The sequence below is a fragment of the Manacus candei genome, unplaced genomic scaffold (assembly GCF_025592945.1).
Source record: "Manacus candei isolate 608988 ecotype Guabito, Panama unplaced genomic scaffold, ASM2559294v1 h1tg000042l, whole genome shotgun sequence".
In the NCBI taxonomy this organism is placed as follows: domain Eukaryota; kingdom Metazoa; phylum Chordata; class Aves; order Passeriformes; family Pipridae; genus Manacus; species Manacus candei.
In genome coordinates this window covers 4,730,366-4,747,452 of record NW_026138090.1, presented here as the reverse complement: position 1 = coordinate 4,747,452, position 17,087 = coordinate 4,730,366, and the positions used below count along the sequence as shown (strand labels likewise).

General features: G+C 47.3%; 2 protein-coding genes across 2 annotated transcripts in view; one reads left to right on the top strand and one right to left on the bottom strand.

The window, feature by feature from the left end:
• Positions 1-7,233, top strand: part of DMTF1 (cyclin D binding myb like transcription factor 1) — a 29,706-nt gene extending 22,473 nt beyond the window's left edge. Inside the window, exons 14-17 of the mRNA XM_051795294.1 lie at positions 518-676; positions 1,369-1,755; positions 4,878-5,025; positions 5,894-7,233. Of these exons, the coding sequence (XP_051651254.1) occupies positions 518-676; positions 1,369-1,755; positions 4,878-5,025; positions 5,894-6,003 (804 nt within the window). The 3' untranslated portion in view covers positions 6,004-7,233. The remainder of the gene's footprint in view (positions 1-517; positions 677-1,368; positions 1,756-4,877; positions 5,026-5,893) is intronic.
• A 367-nt stretch (positions 7,234-7,600) lies between these two features.
• TMEM243 (transmembrane protein 243) lies at positions 7,601-16,340 on the bottom strand. Its single transcript, XM_051795311.1, has 4 exons — positions 16,196-16,340; positions 9,793-9,843; positions 8,810-8,914; positions 7,601-7,744 (listed from the first exon to the last, which is right to left on the bottom strand). Exons 1-4 carry the CDS (start codon positions 16,271-16,273, stop codon positions 7,622-7,624), a joined length of 357 nt encoding a protein of 118 aa, XP_051651271.1. The 5' UTR covers positions 16,274-16,340; the 3' UTR covers positions 7,601-7,621.
• Positions 16,341-17,087: the final 747 nt, after the last annotated feature.

Genomic DNA, 17,087 nt, shown 5'->3' with positions numbered 1-17,087 from the left:
ACTTTTTTCTGAAAGTGTAATCCACTAGGGCCGTGGAGAAAACTGTGAATTACAGTTAAATGCTTTAAATCTGTCTTAATGCCTCAGTGCTATGAAGGTTCCCTTTGTGCTTGGTTTTTTTCTCATTGTAGTCTGACATAAAGGAGCCAGAGAAAGCTCTCAGCAAGTAAAGATTGTCTCATTTCCATTGTCCTGTAGTTTATAGCACAGTTTCTCTTTCATCTCAGTGTAAAAGTAAGTTGAATTTATTCCCTTCTTACTTGCTGTTGTACAGCATAATACAGACCTGCTGGGCTCTTGCCCTTAATACTTGTCTTGGTAGCCGAAGGCTATAGATGGAGGTTCTGCTTCTTGAGTGCAGTACAGCAGTTAGTGCAGAAGGGATTGGATTGGATTGGATTGGATTTGTGTGTTTGTTTTCCAGGGAGTTGCATTTAGGCTGGTTCATGTGAATCAACTTGCTCCCACTTTGGCCTGGGCAGCAAGTTTGGGCATTAAACTTGTGTTGTCTTTGCAGTCTTTCCATCTCCAGCCAACTGGAACACCAGGAACCTACTTACTGCAGACAAGCTCAAGCCAAGGCCTTCCTTTAACATTGACAACCAGTCCCACCATGACCCTGACGGCCGCGGCCGCTCCAGCCTCCCCGGAGCAGATCATAGTCCACGCCTTATCGGTGCGTGCTCTGAGCAGGGAACGCTGGAGTTTGGGCTCTGGGGGAGGGGAGCATTTACTAGGCATGGTAAATTTGCAAAGCAGTTCTTAGGTCATAACAGTGTCACTTTGCTTAAAATCTTGAAGACTGAGAATTTGGGGGTTTTGTATTGTTTTTAAATAGCAACTTGGAAGTTGCAGCTTCATTCTGCTGTGGCTGAACAGGATGTCTCCATACAGTGGCTTAGTCCCCAGCAAAACCAAATCCGATGGTTTCTTGATGTTTTCATTTACTCTCACAAAGAGATATTTGTTCAAAAAAGTTGTATAGTAGTGACAAGTATTGCTTTTTGTTAGAGAGAGGGAAGGGGAAACAAACTGGAGATTAAATCACAAAAGTGATACAAAATTTGGGGGAAAAAACTTCTACAGCTGTCCTCACCTGAATGGTTGTCTCTTTCATATTATGTATTTGCTTTATTTGTGACTTAAAAAACAGGTGACACCAAATTCAGTCTACAAAGTCATCATATAGAACCAGGAAAGGTCAACAGATGATCTGGGCTGACATACTGTATATATAAAACTCTAAATTACACTTAGCAATTTGAATCTTTTTGCTTGTATTTGCTGTAAGATTTGAAGATAGTTACAGGAAAGTGTCTGATGTTTTTGGGGGTTTTGTTTGTCTCTTTTTGCAAATGCTGCTCACAGCCAGAGCATTTGTTAAACACAAGTGACAACGTCACAGTGCAGTGCCACACGCCAAGTGTCATAATCCGCACCGTTGCTGCCGAAGACATCCCCTCCTCTGTCACCCAGACAGAACTGACTGTTGACTCAGACATTCAGTCAGCTGACCTGACTGATCCCCCCGATACCCTAGAAGCAAATACTTTCCCAGACGATATCCATCAGTCCAAGCTGAGTGATGAAGAGCAGTCAGCCTACAATGAAGATGATGCTTCCAAATTCAGCAGCAGGAACAGTAGTGAACTGATGGATGGAGTTATGGTAAGAACTGAGGAGGAGATTGCAGATGCCAGCCTGAAACAGGATGAGGATTCTCACTCTGATTTACCCAGCACTTACGTTACTGAGGTAAGGGAGTGCATGATACTTGATGTTTTCCCCATTTCTGCATGGAAAATGATTTAATTACATCTTTGACCTTTATGTTAAGCTATTTGTATGAAATATGTCAGTAATTTCATGTATATTAGTACTTCAAGGGAGCCTACAAGAAAGATGGAGAGAGACTATTTACAAGAGCATGTAGTGACAGGACAAGGAGGAGTGGCTTCAAACTGAAAAACAGTAGGTTTAGATGAGGTATTAGGAGGAAGTTTTTTGCTGTGATGTGGTACTGGAACAGGTTGCCCAGAGAAGCTGTGGCTGCCCCATCCCTCGAAGTGTTCCAACACTAGGTTGGATGGGGCTCTGAGCAATCTGGTCTAGTGGAATGTGTCCCTGCCAATTGTAGGGGGTTGGAACTTGTTGGTCTTTAAAATCCTTTCCAACACAAACCATTCTATAATTCTGTATCACAGTTCTACAAGTATTTGTTCAGATCCACTATCCTTGAACTTCATTAATGTGTTATGGGTGTGAAAGTGTCAGCTTTTAATTCATTACTGAGGCTTCTATTTTATTTCATCTGGAGCATTGAACATCTCTCTAGCTGTGGAGTTGCTTCACTACTCAGGGTATGTTTGCATGGTAACAGTGGAAAGCTGGAATATTAGTGGCACCAAACAGTTGCCTTCATGTAACTAATGTTTGATGCTGTTGCTTTAAACTAGGCAGTTAATTATCCAACATGCCTGTGCCACAGGTAGGTGCACTGCTGAGCAAGGAAGGTGAGGTATTTAGTTTTTGCTTCATGAATCTAATAACATATTTCAAGGTGTACCACCATTTCCATTTTTGAGGACTTCTATTAAACATGCTTCTCCAGTAAGTATCTGTTAAATTGGAATTTGAAGCATTTAAGCTACTTCTCTCTCTGGCCTCAGATTTATTCCGCTCCAACACCTGAGATGCAGAAGTGAGTTTATCCAAATGATTACAGGTATTTGGATTGTTTATATTAAATTCTTCCATCTTTCTCTTGCTGAAACTATGAAAATGACTAAGTCACAGAAATTAGAGGTGCTAAAAAGAAGATACCACTCTTTAGTGGGTAAAAATACTTTTTTCCTTACAAGCTTGATTAGGTTAGAATGTGGGAAGAGAGAAGTTAGAGTGAAATACCCCATCATGTTGTCTAAAACACTGTGCTCTACAATAGCTGTAACTCTGCTTTCCATCACTGATATGCTTTAGCTTTGTCTTTGCCAAAGTTTATAATAGACACTGCATATCCATTGTGCTCTTACAAAGGGGAAGATCTTTGTATGTCTCAAGTCTGCTACTACAGAAGTGTTTGAATCCTGAATACATCCAAAGCTGGGGTTTATTTTGCCATTTCTTCTTTCTTCTCATGTTTGACATAGTTGTGATAAGGTTTTCAACAGTTGAGGCAGACTATCAGCTTTCTACTTGCAGTTTAAAATTTTAGCTTTTTGAGGTAGAATTAATAAATTTTTGATATAAACCTAGTTCCTAATTAAACTGTAGAAAATTCTTATGGCTAGCGGGATATAAAATTAAACTTTTTTTCTATACAGAATTACAAACTGAGTTTGTAATTGTAATTTGCCTTACACTTCTAGTCAGATTCAAGTTTGATGTGTGTATTTAAATTCTAGGAAATAGTGAACCGTCTGTGAGTGATTCTGAGTAAAAAGTTACTCTAGAAAAACATGCCTAAATTTTGCTCTCTTCAAGTCAGTGTTATTTTTATGCACTTGCCAGTGTTGTATTGTCACTGTGGGTGGGTAGTGGGAAGCAGGCAGTCATGCTGCAGGGTTTTATTATTTCTGGCTGGGAAAGGTGCCCATTTGCCACAATGGCTTCTTCAGTTTTTCACGCCTCCTCTTCTCAGTTTCAAGCCTTTCAACACAGTGCTGCTTGTGTGCAGGTTGAGCTGTGCACTTTGCAGAAAGCTGCCCTTGCAGCTCAGGCACACGGTGCCTTGTGTGAATGGGTACATGTTTGGACCTAGTCCAGCTCACCAAACTGCTGCACAGGTAGGCAGCTCCTCTTCAGCAGTACCAGGGAAGGGGTTTTCAGGCAGTTGCCTTTGCAAAAATATTGTGGAATTACATAGGGAAACAAGTTTTCCGAAAGAAACAAGGTGGAGGAACATCAGGGTTTTCTTAGACACAGAGGGCTGTAGCCTCTCCTAAACAATTCCTTCTCCCTCTGAAAACAGTAATAAATCCAGATACCTTCCGTTCTGCCAGAAACATTTGCCAGCATTCCACACCAGGGATTTGTAAAGCTTGAACAAACCGTACACATGCTACACACCAAAGCTGGAATCCAAATGTCTCTGCTGGTTCTGGAAGAACTGTGTCTGGGATGTCTTTTCACTGTGTTTGCAGAACCAGGCATCTGGAGTGTGCTGTGACACTGAGTAGGCCAGAGCTGTTAGTGCCATTCGAGTACTGCAAGAGCCAGGGAAGAGGCAGCAGGAGCAGTTAGGACAGGACTGGAAGAGAGGGAGGATGTTGACAACTTGTGCCTGGAAGGAGTCAGTGCGTTATGAATTTTTGATACCAAAAGGTTCAGGAAAACAAGTTTGGAGCCAAGCTACAGTAAGCAAGTGACAAGCAAGGCACAGCAAGTAGTCGGTCTTCTGAGCTCTTTTCAGTGTCAGTTAAAACTCGACAACAGAAGTTGTGAGATTAAGTATTAAGTTCAGGTAAAGCTTCTGTGTTTGTGGAGCAGGTAAGTACTGTAAAGGTAATGCTTCAGCCTCTCAGAACATATTGGCAGCAAGTAGTGGGAAACCTTAATTATTCCTCTTCACAGAAAAAATTTATGGCTTGAAAGAGAACATTTTATCACCACCTTGCAGTCTCTCCTTCCCTTTCCCCCTGCCTTTGTATTGCTCACAGGGTAGAATTCTTCTCATCTTCTTTTTGGGTGCCTGCACTAAGATGAAACACACCCTGTAAATGCTGAAGTAAACTTATCTCAGATGCTGACATTTCAATTTAATGAGATAAAATTCATCCAGAATTTATTGCTTACTATAGGGTATGGGTGAGCACAGCAGGTTTTTGTTTATGGTACCAGGAGCACACTCTCATGTCCTGTTCTTCTGTGTTGTGCAGGATCTGGGTTCCCCAACAATAGAAGAACAAGTTGATCAGCCTACAATAGATGATGAGACTGTGCTGATTGTTCCTTCTTCCCATGGTTTTATCCAGGCAGCGGATGATATTGATAGTGAATCAGTCTTGCCCCTGACAACTCTGACAGGTATGACAGTCCCTGTCATTAAAGCAGTACATAGCACTTCTGAGTCTCTGCAGACAACACTTGCTTTCTCTTAAATAATTTTCCATGTCATTGCCATGAAATTTTAAGGTGAGTCGGTCCCATGTGACCTTGTGGGAAAAGCATTAAAACAGCAGGTGCTTCATTGCTTGCTGAGCTGTTGCCATCACCCTTGAGCCTTGAACTGGTATACATAGGATGGTAACTCTTTCTGTAGTGTGCATTTCTTCATGCCTGGTGCTGGAACGAAATTTGTTTGTCTTTTTGAGAGAAGACCAGAGGCATCAGCAATGCATTTGATGCCTCTCATCGTGAGGGACTGAGCTGTTTGTGTGTTGGCACAGCACTTACCTGGAAGGATGTGCTAGATTGTGCCACACTTCCCAATGCCAAGAGTCATCTCAGACTTGGAAGCAGTACAGATTTATTCTCACACTGCAGCATGTAACAAGTACTGCCTTCCAGAGGACAGATCTCCTTGCAGAGCCATCAGAGGGTCAGCACTAGGCCTGAGTGTAATACCTCATGAATCCAAAAGTGAGTCGTGCTGATTGCATCCATATTAGTCATCACTTACCTTCTCAAAACCCACCTGGACCTGATCCTGGGAAACGTGCTCCAGCTCAACCAACTTCAGCAAAGAGTTGTACTAGATGATCTCCAGAGGTCCCTTCCAGTCCCAGTCATTCTGTGATTCTGTGAAACTAGAAATTGCAAACTGCCTAGTTTGAGCAGTATCACTTAAAATTGGTTAAAATTCCAGACTGTTTCCTGCCTCTTAAGTGTGTATTTTATATCTTGTTATAATGGCACAGTATTAGTAGTTCTAATGTACTTTGTCTCTTGGCAGATCCTATCCTACAGCATCATGGAGATGGGTCACACATTATTGGCTCATCACTGGGCAGTCCTGACTCAGAAGACTCAAAGGATGTTGAGGATTTAGTGAGCTGTCACTGAGAAGCAGTAACCGTGTCCATTTTCTATCGACCACGTTTGCATTGTGAAATTAGTTACAACTCTGTGCCACATCTCCAAAGAAAGCAGTCACAGTCTGTCTCTTTAAACAGAAACTTCCAGTTTGAAATTACTATGGTGCACTTTCTCTGTTCAGGGTGTTTTACCTCATCTGTGAAGGGTGACTGAGCAGCCAGCCGAGGCCTGAGGTGCCACATCTCAGCCAGGGTGTTCAGTGTTCTGAGGAGCCTCTGTTGCAGTGCTCACTGCCAGGACCCATCCAGACAGTTCTGATCTGACTTGCTACTGGTGTGCTGAACTGCACATGTGGAAAACTGCACAGAAGTCAAGGATTGTGGACTGTAGCCTCTTAGTGCCACAGCAAGAATTAAGTTTGCACAGGTTTCATGAAGAATGGGTGAGGATTTCTGCACTTACTGACTCTTGTAATACATGGAGTTACTGTTACATTTCAGGAAGGAATGAGTTCCATCAAAGACTTCAGGGAGCATGGGCAGCATCATGAAGAAATGGTGTGTATTCCCATCTCATCTGACTCGTTCGTATGTCTGTGGCATCGGAGGAAGACACAGAAGCTTATGGGACTTGCCTGGTCTGCTTGCTCCTGAGGAGTCTGTTGCTGGCAACAGACAGAGCTCAGAAAGATCAGTTGTGGAAAGTCTTTATTTTCTTTTCTCTCATTGCTACAGCAAGCTGAATAAAAAGGGAAGGGCTATGAGAAAGGGAAGCTACTGGGACCCCCACAAGCTTGTAACTTCTTTGAGATTGTTGTGAGTAGGTTGGAACATTTGTCTCTCTCGCTGTTTACCTGACACTACCAGCCACCTCTCCAGAGGTGATTTCTGCAGCAAGTTAGTAGATGGGGAATGATGTGGAGGTGGCAGTCTTGGAGGAATAGCTCTTGTGAGAGTTTGGACATAGGGCCCCGAGGCAAAGGAGGACAATTAATTCCTACATCCAAGGGTTTGAAACAGACACTAGGCTGAGCAGCAGCCTGTTAGCTAGGAATCAAGAGAAAAAGCTATAGAAATTAAAGACTCTTTGTATAAATTATTTTATTTATTTCTGTAATTAGCTCTTCATAATCAAGAGTTGGTCTTTTTCAGTCTGTGGTTTTGTTAATGTGAAAATAAGTTGTAGTTTTAAATGGTTGCCTAGGGAACAGAAATAATTGTATATTCAGTTTCAGCAAAATAAAGAGTATTTGTCTTACTTGACTGTAAGATGCCATTTATTTATACTGCCACAGATCCTTTCAATGCTGCAGTTTATTTGTACAGTAATAAAAAAGTGCATTTTTTTTCCAAAATGAAAAAGCTTGTGCCATTCTGAAACATCAGTACAACTGGAATGTTCATTAAGCGCAACAGTAGCTCTTCAAAAAAAAGCGGAATGTCACGTCTTATGGCAGTAATTTTCCCTAACAAGAGGGACATTACATATACATTTACATGAAAATCATGTACTGATTTATCCTTGCACAACCCACTTTGTTCCTCTCAGGCTGCTTGTTCTCACTTAAATGTCTCAAGTAGAGCTGAGAGCTGAGCTGAAAACATTCTGACACAGTAGCATCATTGCTGGGTTTTCCCAATGTCCATCATTTATCCACTTCATGGAAGTACAGGTTGGCACATATACATAACATGACAATAGAAAACAATATATAGTAAATTAGATTTCTAAATTTAGGTTCCAGGTCTCCTTGTCGATACCAGTAGATCTAGAAGAGAAAAGAGTTTGTATTACTTTAAAAAGCCAGGTACTTCTGCGGAGACTTTCCATGGTAACTGAACTGGCAACTTGTAGATCTGTTTTTTCCTGTAAAACAACCCAGCTTCTTCTGGCTAGAGAGAATGAGCATGTGTTTGTCTGTGAAGCTAGTTATGAAGACATGGGTTGTCTGGTCAGCTTTGTGGAAGAGGGAGGGTGGGTGGGGTGTTAGCCAGGGATGTTGTAAAAAAAAATAAAGCTGGCTACACCCTGGTTGATGAGAACAAATATCAGGTTTGCACTAACACAGTCTGTTCTGGGCAGAGTTGTGGCTCCCAGCTCTAGAATCAGAAACTGGGACTGACCAGGCACTGCAGAGCAACTTCCCAGCTCACCCAGCACTGGGGCTCAGGGCCAGACCACTCCAGGTCACAGCTGGAGGAAGGAGAATGCCCCAAATATAAAATGCTACAGCAGAAAGGAGGAGCTATGAATGTCCCTTCCTATGGAAGGGGGGCTGGACTAGATGGGTGTTTGAAGGTCCCTTCCAACCCAAACCATTGTGTGATTCTATGAACCCCGACCTGCCAGGTCCCTTTGCCAATGCTTGGGACCAACTCTCTTGGAATTCTGCAGCTGTTGAGTAGAGAAACATCTGCTACTTGCTGTAGCTTCCTGCCCCTGTAACCCCTGTGCCTGAAAGGTCACTGACTTCTGCAAGTGCCTGGCTGGCCCCACCATTTCAAGCGAGTTCTGCAGCACAGTCCATCTCTGCATTCCCATCTCACTGCTCTGCTCCCTGGTTTCCTACTCTATCTCCACTGGCAGCTGCAAGTGGCACAGTCACAGAGGTGACAAGTCTTGCACCACAGCTGGGCTGCAGGAGTTGGCTCAGTTCACACGCTTGCACCACAGTAAATAATGAAACTGGTTACCACTCTCATTGTCAGCTTGTCTTATGGAGGCAGGAAAGCTTTTCTAGGAGAATGTAAAAAAGAAGGCAGCACCACGTAAAGAATGTTTTATTCAGAACTGTAGACTCAAAGGCTTGCACGGCAAATGTGGCGGTACTTACAAGAATGCCAGCAGAAATGCAACACAAGGAGATGCAGAAAGCAAAAAATACATTCACAGGTTTTGGAGGTAGTTGCGGGAAGACAAAAGCACTGATTAGAGTGACCTGTGGAAGAAAACAAAGATGAAGAGTTTGCTCTCGCCTGCTCTCAGAGCTGTGATGAGAAGAGGCTCACTGTGACGGCTGGGGCACCACAATGCTCACATCCCCCCCCCTGCACACCCCTCCCTCCTCTTTAACTCCCACCCCACAAGGAGCTGGAGGGAAATGCAAAATTCTGGGAGGAGAATCTGTTTGGTACAACTGCACACTGAGACAGGTGGAAAACATTGATGAAAACTTTGCTACTCAGGCTTGTTGCCATCCTCCAAGTACTTATAAAGCCAGCAGGTACAGGGGTACACACTGCACATGTAGGAGCATTCCTTCAGCCAAGCATTTCCCCAGCTGGCACCTTGGCTGTCCCTATGGCCTCTCTGCACCTCAGCTCAAATGATGCTGCCACCCACCAGGGACCACAAAACTGATGTTCTCCAGTCACAATAGCATTGGGTTTGTCTGTAAAGCTTGGGGAAAGCATAGCTCAAGACAAAGGGACAAATTCTGGAAAGACTCATATAAGACATAATTAAAGGGAAGTTATAAATAGAAGGAAATAGAAGCAAACATGCTCTCCTGGGACATAAGCACTTTGTTGTCTCACCCAGCCTCGCGTTCAGCCAGGATGGACAGTTTACCAAAGAACTTTTTATTGCACAGCCAACTCATAAAAATGCCAACTCTGGCCTGAAGGTGGCCTGAAGAAAGGTATTCTCCTGTTGTCAAAGAGCTTCAAAAGACAGGTGTGTCCCAAAGTGACTACCTGGGCCCCAATTACAGCCTGTTCAGTCACGGGAAGTTTCACCACCTGTTTTGGGGAGGAACTCTGGTCCCTTGTCACCTAAGGAAGGCACTCAACATGGGGTGGGATGTGGGATACTTACTACAAGCAGCAAGGTTGTTAAGCCACCAACAACTAGATTGATGATTCTGTCCTGAAGAAAAGAGAAGATGGTTACATGCACGTATCCCTTGCCAAAAAAAAACCCAAAACACCACGACCAAAAAAAAAAAAAACAAACAAACCACCTGAAACATGCCATTAACCATCAACACTGAGAGCGTCACCCAGGACCCATGTTATCCCCAGCACAACACTGAGGCTCCCTGGTCAGCTCTGTCTGCCACACAGGAAAGTTTCCTGCCCTCCAGTTCAACGGACCCCAAGGAGGTTGTACTGGCCAAGGCCTTGTGCAGCAGGTTGGCTTGTTTGCAAATGGTTTCCTCGCTATGTCCAAATCTATTACAGTTGTGCAAATCATTTTAAAGGGTTTTTTTTTCCAAAGTGGGAGTGCACAGATGGAGGGTGTCAGAAAAAGCTTGTTTTAGCCTCGCTGCCTGAGAATTAATAGCTCGATAGTGTCTTAGGTGGGAATTTGTGGGCTGCTGGCAAGGGGGTGAAGTGTTGCCTGCACCCCAAACATTCCACCCTAACACCAGCAGACCTGAGCACACTGCACAGTGGCTCTGCTTGGATGGACAGATAACCCCCACACACATTTCTTTCTGCAGCATCTCATCAGGATAAAACAATTGGCTGGGAAGACACAACCTTTTTGCACCGAGGAAGAGGTGTCATCATCACAGTCCCACCCCAATGGCATCAGGGCAGGGACTAGCTGTTACACTGGGCTGCATGAGCACCCAGGGCAGGACCCCATACTGATGCACTTACTGGAGTGAAAAAACAACTTGAAGGAAAAGGGAGAACATTCCCATCCCTGTTGGGACACCTGTCTCCTCCCTGTCTTCATGGTGCTGCTCTGAGTAAAAATATCTATTGCCACACGCGGACTGGATTGTGCACAGTCAGCTGTAACACCCCAGATGACTGACTCCCCAAATCAAAGGCTAGAAGAACAGCTACAGCAGTAAAGATGTGCAGAGAGAAAGCTCCCCGAACTTCAGTTAATTACACTGAGAGTCATTGAGTAGGTATGGTGAAAGGAAAGTGAGAAAAGAGTGAAAGCAGTGAAAGCATCTTGCCCAAGACATCCCAGCCAGCAAGCAGGGCAACACGGGTTTCCCTCCACTTGGTGTTGCACCCTTCTTCCCTCCTAGAATTTGGATTTGGAGAGGGAGAAGCCCCAGATCATGCAGAAGTAACACTGGCAGCAGCAGGGCATGAAGAGAAAAGCAGAACAAAGAGTAGGAGGCAGAGAGCTCTGGTGGGAGACCACCAGCCCTCACCTAAGACTTTGTGGAGCTCAGGCTCAGGTGGTTCAGACACAGGGGGATGCTGTGCCCTGATTGTGTTCACCCCCCAAGAGAAAGGGCCACAGCAGGCAGATTCTTTGAAACCGCTTCTATTAGTCTCCCATGGAAGCACCTCCATAGGAAGGGAAGTGAATAGGAAATTGTCACCAACATCTCCTGCCAGTCAGGCACAAACCCTTTCTCAACAGCGCTTCCACACATGGGATCATCAATACAACAGCAGCCTCTGGGAGCCAGTTATGAGGTACCCACCACTGACCCCAAAAAAGGAGCCAAGAGAAATAACTCCAAACAAATAACAAGCAACAGCACGAAATGCAAGCACAAAATGCTCCATGAAAGCAAATCATGACATCTGAGTTGGACTCTTTCACCTAAGCTAAAATAAATTCATTGAAGCTAACTTTATTTTAGATGGTATATGGAAGGGTCCTTACCCCCAGAAGCCACTCTGATACCAGGAGAAGATGGTGTTTTTGCTCTGCCCTTGCCCCGCAGACCCAGCTGAGCCCACCAAGGCGATTTTATGGAGGGGGATCAGAGTTTGTGTGCAGCCTCAGCTCCTCCATTCAGGGTGGCAAGAGGTGAGCAGCTGGATTCCTTGTGCCATGAGGAGATGGGTTTTCAACAGCAGAGAAGGGAGGCAAGGCTGAGGTGCCAGCTGCAGAGCAGCAGTGGGTCACCATCCTGTAGAGCTCACCCAGTGAGGCAGTCACAGCCAGCTCTCCACAGAGAGGCTCAGGGGGATGGACACACGGTTAATACACCATCCAGAAACTCAGCCATGACTGTTTTTCTCCTAATCAACTACAGACTTGGAGGGACAATTTTAAGATGGCGAGAATTCACCCATTTTGCCAGGACTGAGACTGGTCTGACGGGAGAAAACAAGGGGGTCAGACTTGGCAGTGACCACAGAGCATTTTCCTCTGTTTCATGGAGTGTGGGAAAGAGCATCCCCCAGCAGAGGGACCTCTCCTCTGACACTGTTGAGGGATGGATATCCCAGCAATAGCTGAATCAGGTGCAGATGCCAGCAGTGGAGCAGCTTTGCCACGTGGCATCTGGTCCCTGTGGGTCAGGGCATCCCCTTCCCGGTGCTTAAACCCCCGGTCACTCAAATTTTCCAAATGCGCTGCCGGCAGAAGAAGGTATTTCAGGATCCAGGGATTAGAGACACTGATCCTGAAATCCTGGGCTTGGCAAAGCAGTGAGAGGCTGTGTTCCCCAGGGCCTGCTGACACTTCAGCCCCAGGCAGCTTAGCACAGCAAAAAGGTTAAAAATACTCAAGCAGAGGCCAAGACGGCTAAAGGGATTGGAGATGACGGAGCCTTTCACCTCCACACCACGTCCGAGTGCACAGCCCAGCCAGGGCAGACACTCATGGATCCTGGGCACGCAGAAATGAGCTGTGACAAGCCATGTCTCCTACATGCCATGTCACCCAGCTGGCACAGCCAGCTCTCACAACCAGCACAGCTGATTCAGGGAGGATTTTTCTCCAACATCACCATGAATTACAATAGCTGCTAGAGAAAAAGACAAAAAAAAAATGCAGCATGCACAGCAAAACAGCTGCTGGAGGTCACCCTGCACATGGGAACCAACTTCTGCTACACCCCAGCAGTGCATCAATGGGGGTTCCCATTCAGCAGCCGTAGTGAGCTGTTGGTCAGACAGGAGATGAATTCCATGTTTCAGGGTTGTACAAGCTGCATTTTGAAATGGGAGGGTTGATGCCCTTTCCTCCTACTCTGTGGAGGGTGTTGCAGGTGCTGGAGGCACCAGGCTTGTCCCAAGGAGCTGCTGCAGTGCAGAGGTGTCCCTCTACCTCTTTCCCTCTGGGAAAGGGAGACAAGGTCAGGAAGTGTCAAGTCCTTGCAAAGCAGGAGGGCACAATCCAGGATCCTTTGGGATCTGAGTAAAGGTTACTTGGAGCAACAGGGAAACCGAGGCAGGACCGAGGGTGTAGCCTCACCACTGCACCTGCTGCACAGGCTTTGACAGAGCAACAGCTTTGCTCTTTGCCCTGTTCCAGCTCAGCACTTTGCAAGATAGCAGCTTGTGGGCTGAGCCCATGGGGATCCTGGCAGAGGCTTGGGCAGGACAGGGGAACATGCTGGTCCCCCAGAGGGTGGATACCTGGTGCCATCTCTGCAGGAATGACAGAAAGGCCATTTTTATGTCTTACATCAGCAAGTCCAGATGGTCAGCAGCTATCACAGCCTGTTGCAGCCATAGGGGATCCCTGAACCTAGTGCCAGCCCAAACCTCACAGCATCGCAGGCAATACAGGCTGTATACAGAAGAGCTGTGCCCAGGGCCACGCTGGCCAACCCATCCCCTGAAAGACATGGGGACATGCTGGAGTGTCCTCGAAGGCTCCTCATTCCCATTTTGGGCTGCTCGGCCTCTCTGGTGCTTTTTGCTTTCAACCCACAGCAGTTAACCCTTCTGCACTTACATTTAAATGCTTCTGTCATGGAGGAACCCAACTTTCAACTTCTTTCCCAAGAAGTCCTGCACCTGTGACAGTCAGTCTCCTCTTTGACACTGCACTGCTGTGCCTTTGCTTTGTGTCATCTCATACCCACTCGCAGCCAGTGCTGCATCCCTGGTAACCACAGCTGAATCCACAGCATTCCCTCTTCCCACCAGCGACTTCTCTGGGACCATCTTGCCCCCAGTCTCCTCTCAGCAGTCAGCACGGGAGAGCAAGCTTGGCAGGAGCAGCTGGAGCATGGCAGGGGAAGGAGGCTGGTGCTGCAGCCAAACTCTCCTATCCCCACGGGGTGGCTTTAGCCTCAAAGTCACTAGCTTGGAGACCAGGAAAGCGTAAGAAGGCAAGAAGAGGGCATCTCCATCTCTACATCTATTTCCAGCTGCTGGCAAGGGTGCAAGACCCCTAATTTGGGGTGCAGGGCTTCCTGGGGTACAAGCACTGCCCTGCCTCTCCCTGTGGCCTCATGCCCAGCCCCAGCAGAGGGTCCCACTTTGCCAGGACAGCCATCGCTTGCAGAGACCCAAAAGCAGAGCTGGGGCACGGGCAGACACACTTCTCCCAGCAGACCTGCTCCCATTCTAAGGCAAAGTTTAGCTTTTCCATTTCTGACGAGGAACGTTTCCAGCTCTGGACCTCACCAGCGTCTGTCTCTAGGCAACCCCAGTGAATCACGGAGGAAACGACCCCGGGCCAGCACAGTGATCCCTTGTCTGTTGGACACGGGCTCAGCACAACAGGTTCCAAAAACAGCCACAGGAGATGGGCTGGGGGTGATGTGTAGGATACAGGACCCCCATTTGAGTACAGGAACTGGAATTAGCATCCCATATTTATTATTTACTGCTCTCCTTTGCAAGCGGAGGCACAGCTGGAGAAAGACAGGGATCAGGGACTTAAGGCGTGACCTGGGCTCAAATGTTGGGGGATTGCCTGCTCCGATGGCACATCCTGGTCCCCAGAAGTGCCCATCCCTGGAAGCTTCTCAAAATCCCAGACCAAGGACAGCCAACAGGTCCCCAGCACAGGGCACTGCTCCAACAGAGGTACTCTTAACCTCCAGCACTCCCCATTCAGGGCTGGAATCCACTGCTGGGGATAACCTGTCCCCCTCACTTCATCTTCTCGGGGTCCTGCCTGTCCTCTTATCCCACATCAACCTATTTTCGTCCAAAAATTTGGCTCGTATCACTTTATTTATATTTTTATTAAACATTATCATTTTAGCAGCAGTTCCAAGTACTTAGGGAGGAAGGGGGTGGGGGAATGATGCGTTTGATACAGTTGTCAATAACCCTGCACAGTTTCAGCCTGCGCCCCCCAAACATACACACACACACACACATACACACGTTGCTGGGTAACCTCTCCTTACAGGGAACAAACCCTAAGTCGCAAACCTATGTCACCCCACTGGACACAGGTGCACACCACCAAGTATCATGATTCCCGATGCCAGGCAGTGCCTGAGGAGCCCCCTCCCCAGCGCAGCCCCCCACACTGACCCGCAGCAGCGCCGAGAGCCGCCCGGCCGAGCGGCTTACGGGGGATTGACACCTGAAGAGTCGGTGCTGCCACACGTCAGCCACCGCCAAGGAGAGACACCGCAGTCTCCTCCATCCCGGGAGAAAAATAAATTACCGCGAGGGCACCAAACGCGGCCCCCCAGCCCCATCCCCAGCAAAGACCCCCAAAATCGGGCGAGAGGCAGCCCGGGGTGCTGCAGCCCCAAAGCCCCGGCTAGGGGGGCTGCAGGGACACTTGCACCCGGATGGGACGCAGCGGCTGCGTGACCCCCTGACTGCACCCACACCCTTTCCCAGCCCCGCTCCAGGGGTCCCCCCGACCCTGGGACTCTCTGCACCTCGACCCCTAATTCCCCAGGCAGTTGGGGGGATGTTGGTTTTGGGGGGCTTATTTGAAAGTTTATTGTTTTGGGAGGAGACGGTTGTTTTGGGAGTTTTTTATTTGGGGAAGGGGTCTTGCTGGAGGGGGGATTGGAAATAGTTCTGGGGATGTGGTTTGGGTTTTTTTAAATTTGAGGGCTGTTTGTCTAGGCTGGTTTTGATGGATTATTTTTGGTTCGGGGCACTGATCAGGAGGGGGTTGTTTTGGTTTTATTTCAGGACGGGTTTTTTTATTATTATTATAATTCTGCCAATTTGCAGCATTTCCTTCTTTTGGAATTTAGGGGGTGCTCCTTTTACATTTTGCCATCGAGGTGCAGCTTTCTGATTTTCGATGGTGGTTTGGGGGGGGGGGGGGGAGACCAAATTTGTTATTTTACAGGGGTGTTTTTTAATTTGTTTGCAGGATTTGGGCAGGTTCCTCACTCGGGCCGGCTGCGGTTCTCCGGGAACCGCGGCGGGGTGCGAGAGGAGGGAGGGGGCTGCCGCTGTCGGGGAGGAAGTTCCTCATTACCGGGGGGCATTTACACCGGGTGGGGGGTGGCGGGCACACTACGGGACTTCCCGCTGCGTTTTCCTCGCTGCGTTTTGCTCCGCGAAGGGCAGGGGAGAGGAGGCGGTGTTGGCGTGTCCCCGCCGGGGCGGTGAGCGCTGTGCCTTACCCTTGCCGAGGTCTCCCCGAAGAGCGGGCGGTGGTCGGCGCCGCCGGTGCCGTACCCGCGGGCGGGGAATCCCTCCATGGCGCGGGGGGCGCAGCGCCGGCGGCCGCGGGGGGGCGCGCGCTCGTCCCGCTCATCCCGCGCCTTCCTCCTCCTCCTCCTCCTCCTCCTCCTCCTCCTCCCGCCCCCACCCCGCGGCCCCTCCGCGCCCGCTCCGCGCCCCGCGCGCGCCCGGACGGGGACACGCCCACCCCACGGACACGCCCCCGCGGGAGGGACCCGGGATTGGAGGAGGGGGGGAGGGAACTGGGGATGGAGGGAGTTGGGGAAGGGGCCCCGGCTCCGCGGGAACTCCGCGGATGCGGAGGGGGCGGGGTCAGCGCTCTGCTGCAGGCTGTGTCCGCTTGTTGTTCGACAAAAGTTGCGGTATCTGAGCAAATCTCGTTGTTGGTCATGATATGGTGCCCTGGAGAACTGAGCTTCATTTCATTTCATTTCATTTCATTTCATTTCATTTCATTTCATTTCATTTCAATTCAATTCAATTCAATTCAATTAATTTTATTTCATTCGATTTAATTTAATTTCATTTTGATTGTATTTCATTTTATTTTGTTTTGTTTTATTTAATTTCATTTTAATTTTATTTAATTTTATTTTTGTTTTATCTTGTTTATTTTATTTTATTTTTCTTAGGTTTTTTTTTTTTAACTTTATTTTATTTTCCTTTATTATATTTTGCCATCATAGAGTCATACAATGTTCTGAATTGGACATGGACCCATTAGGATCATCAAGTCCAACTCCTGGCTGTACACAGGACACCCCAAGAGTCACACCATGTGCCTGAGAGTGTTGCCCAACCACTTCTTGAACTCTGTCAGACTTGGTGCTG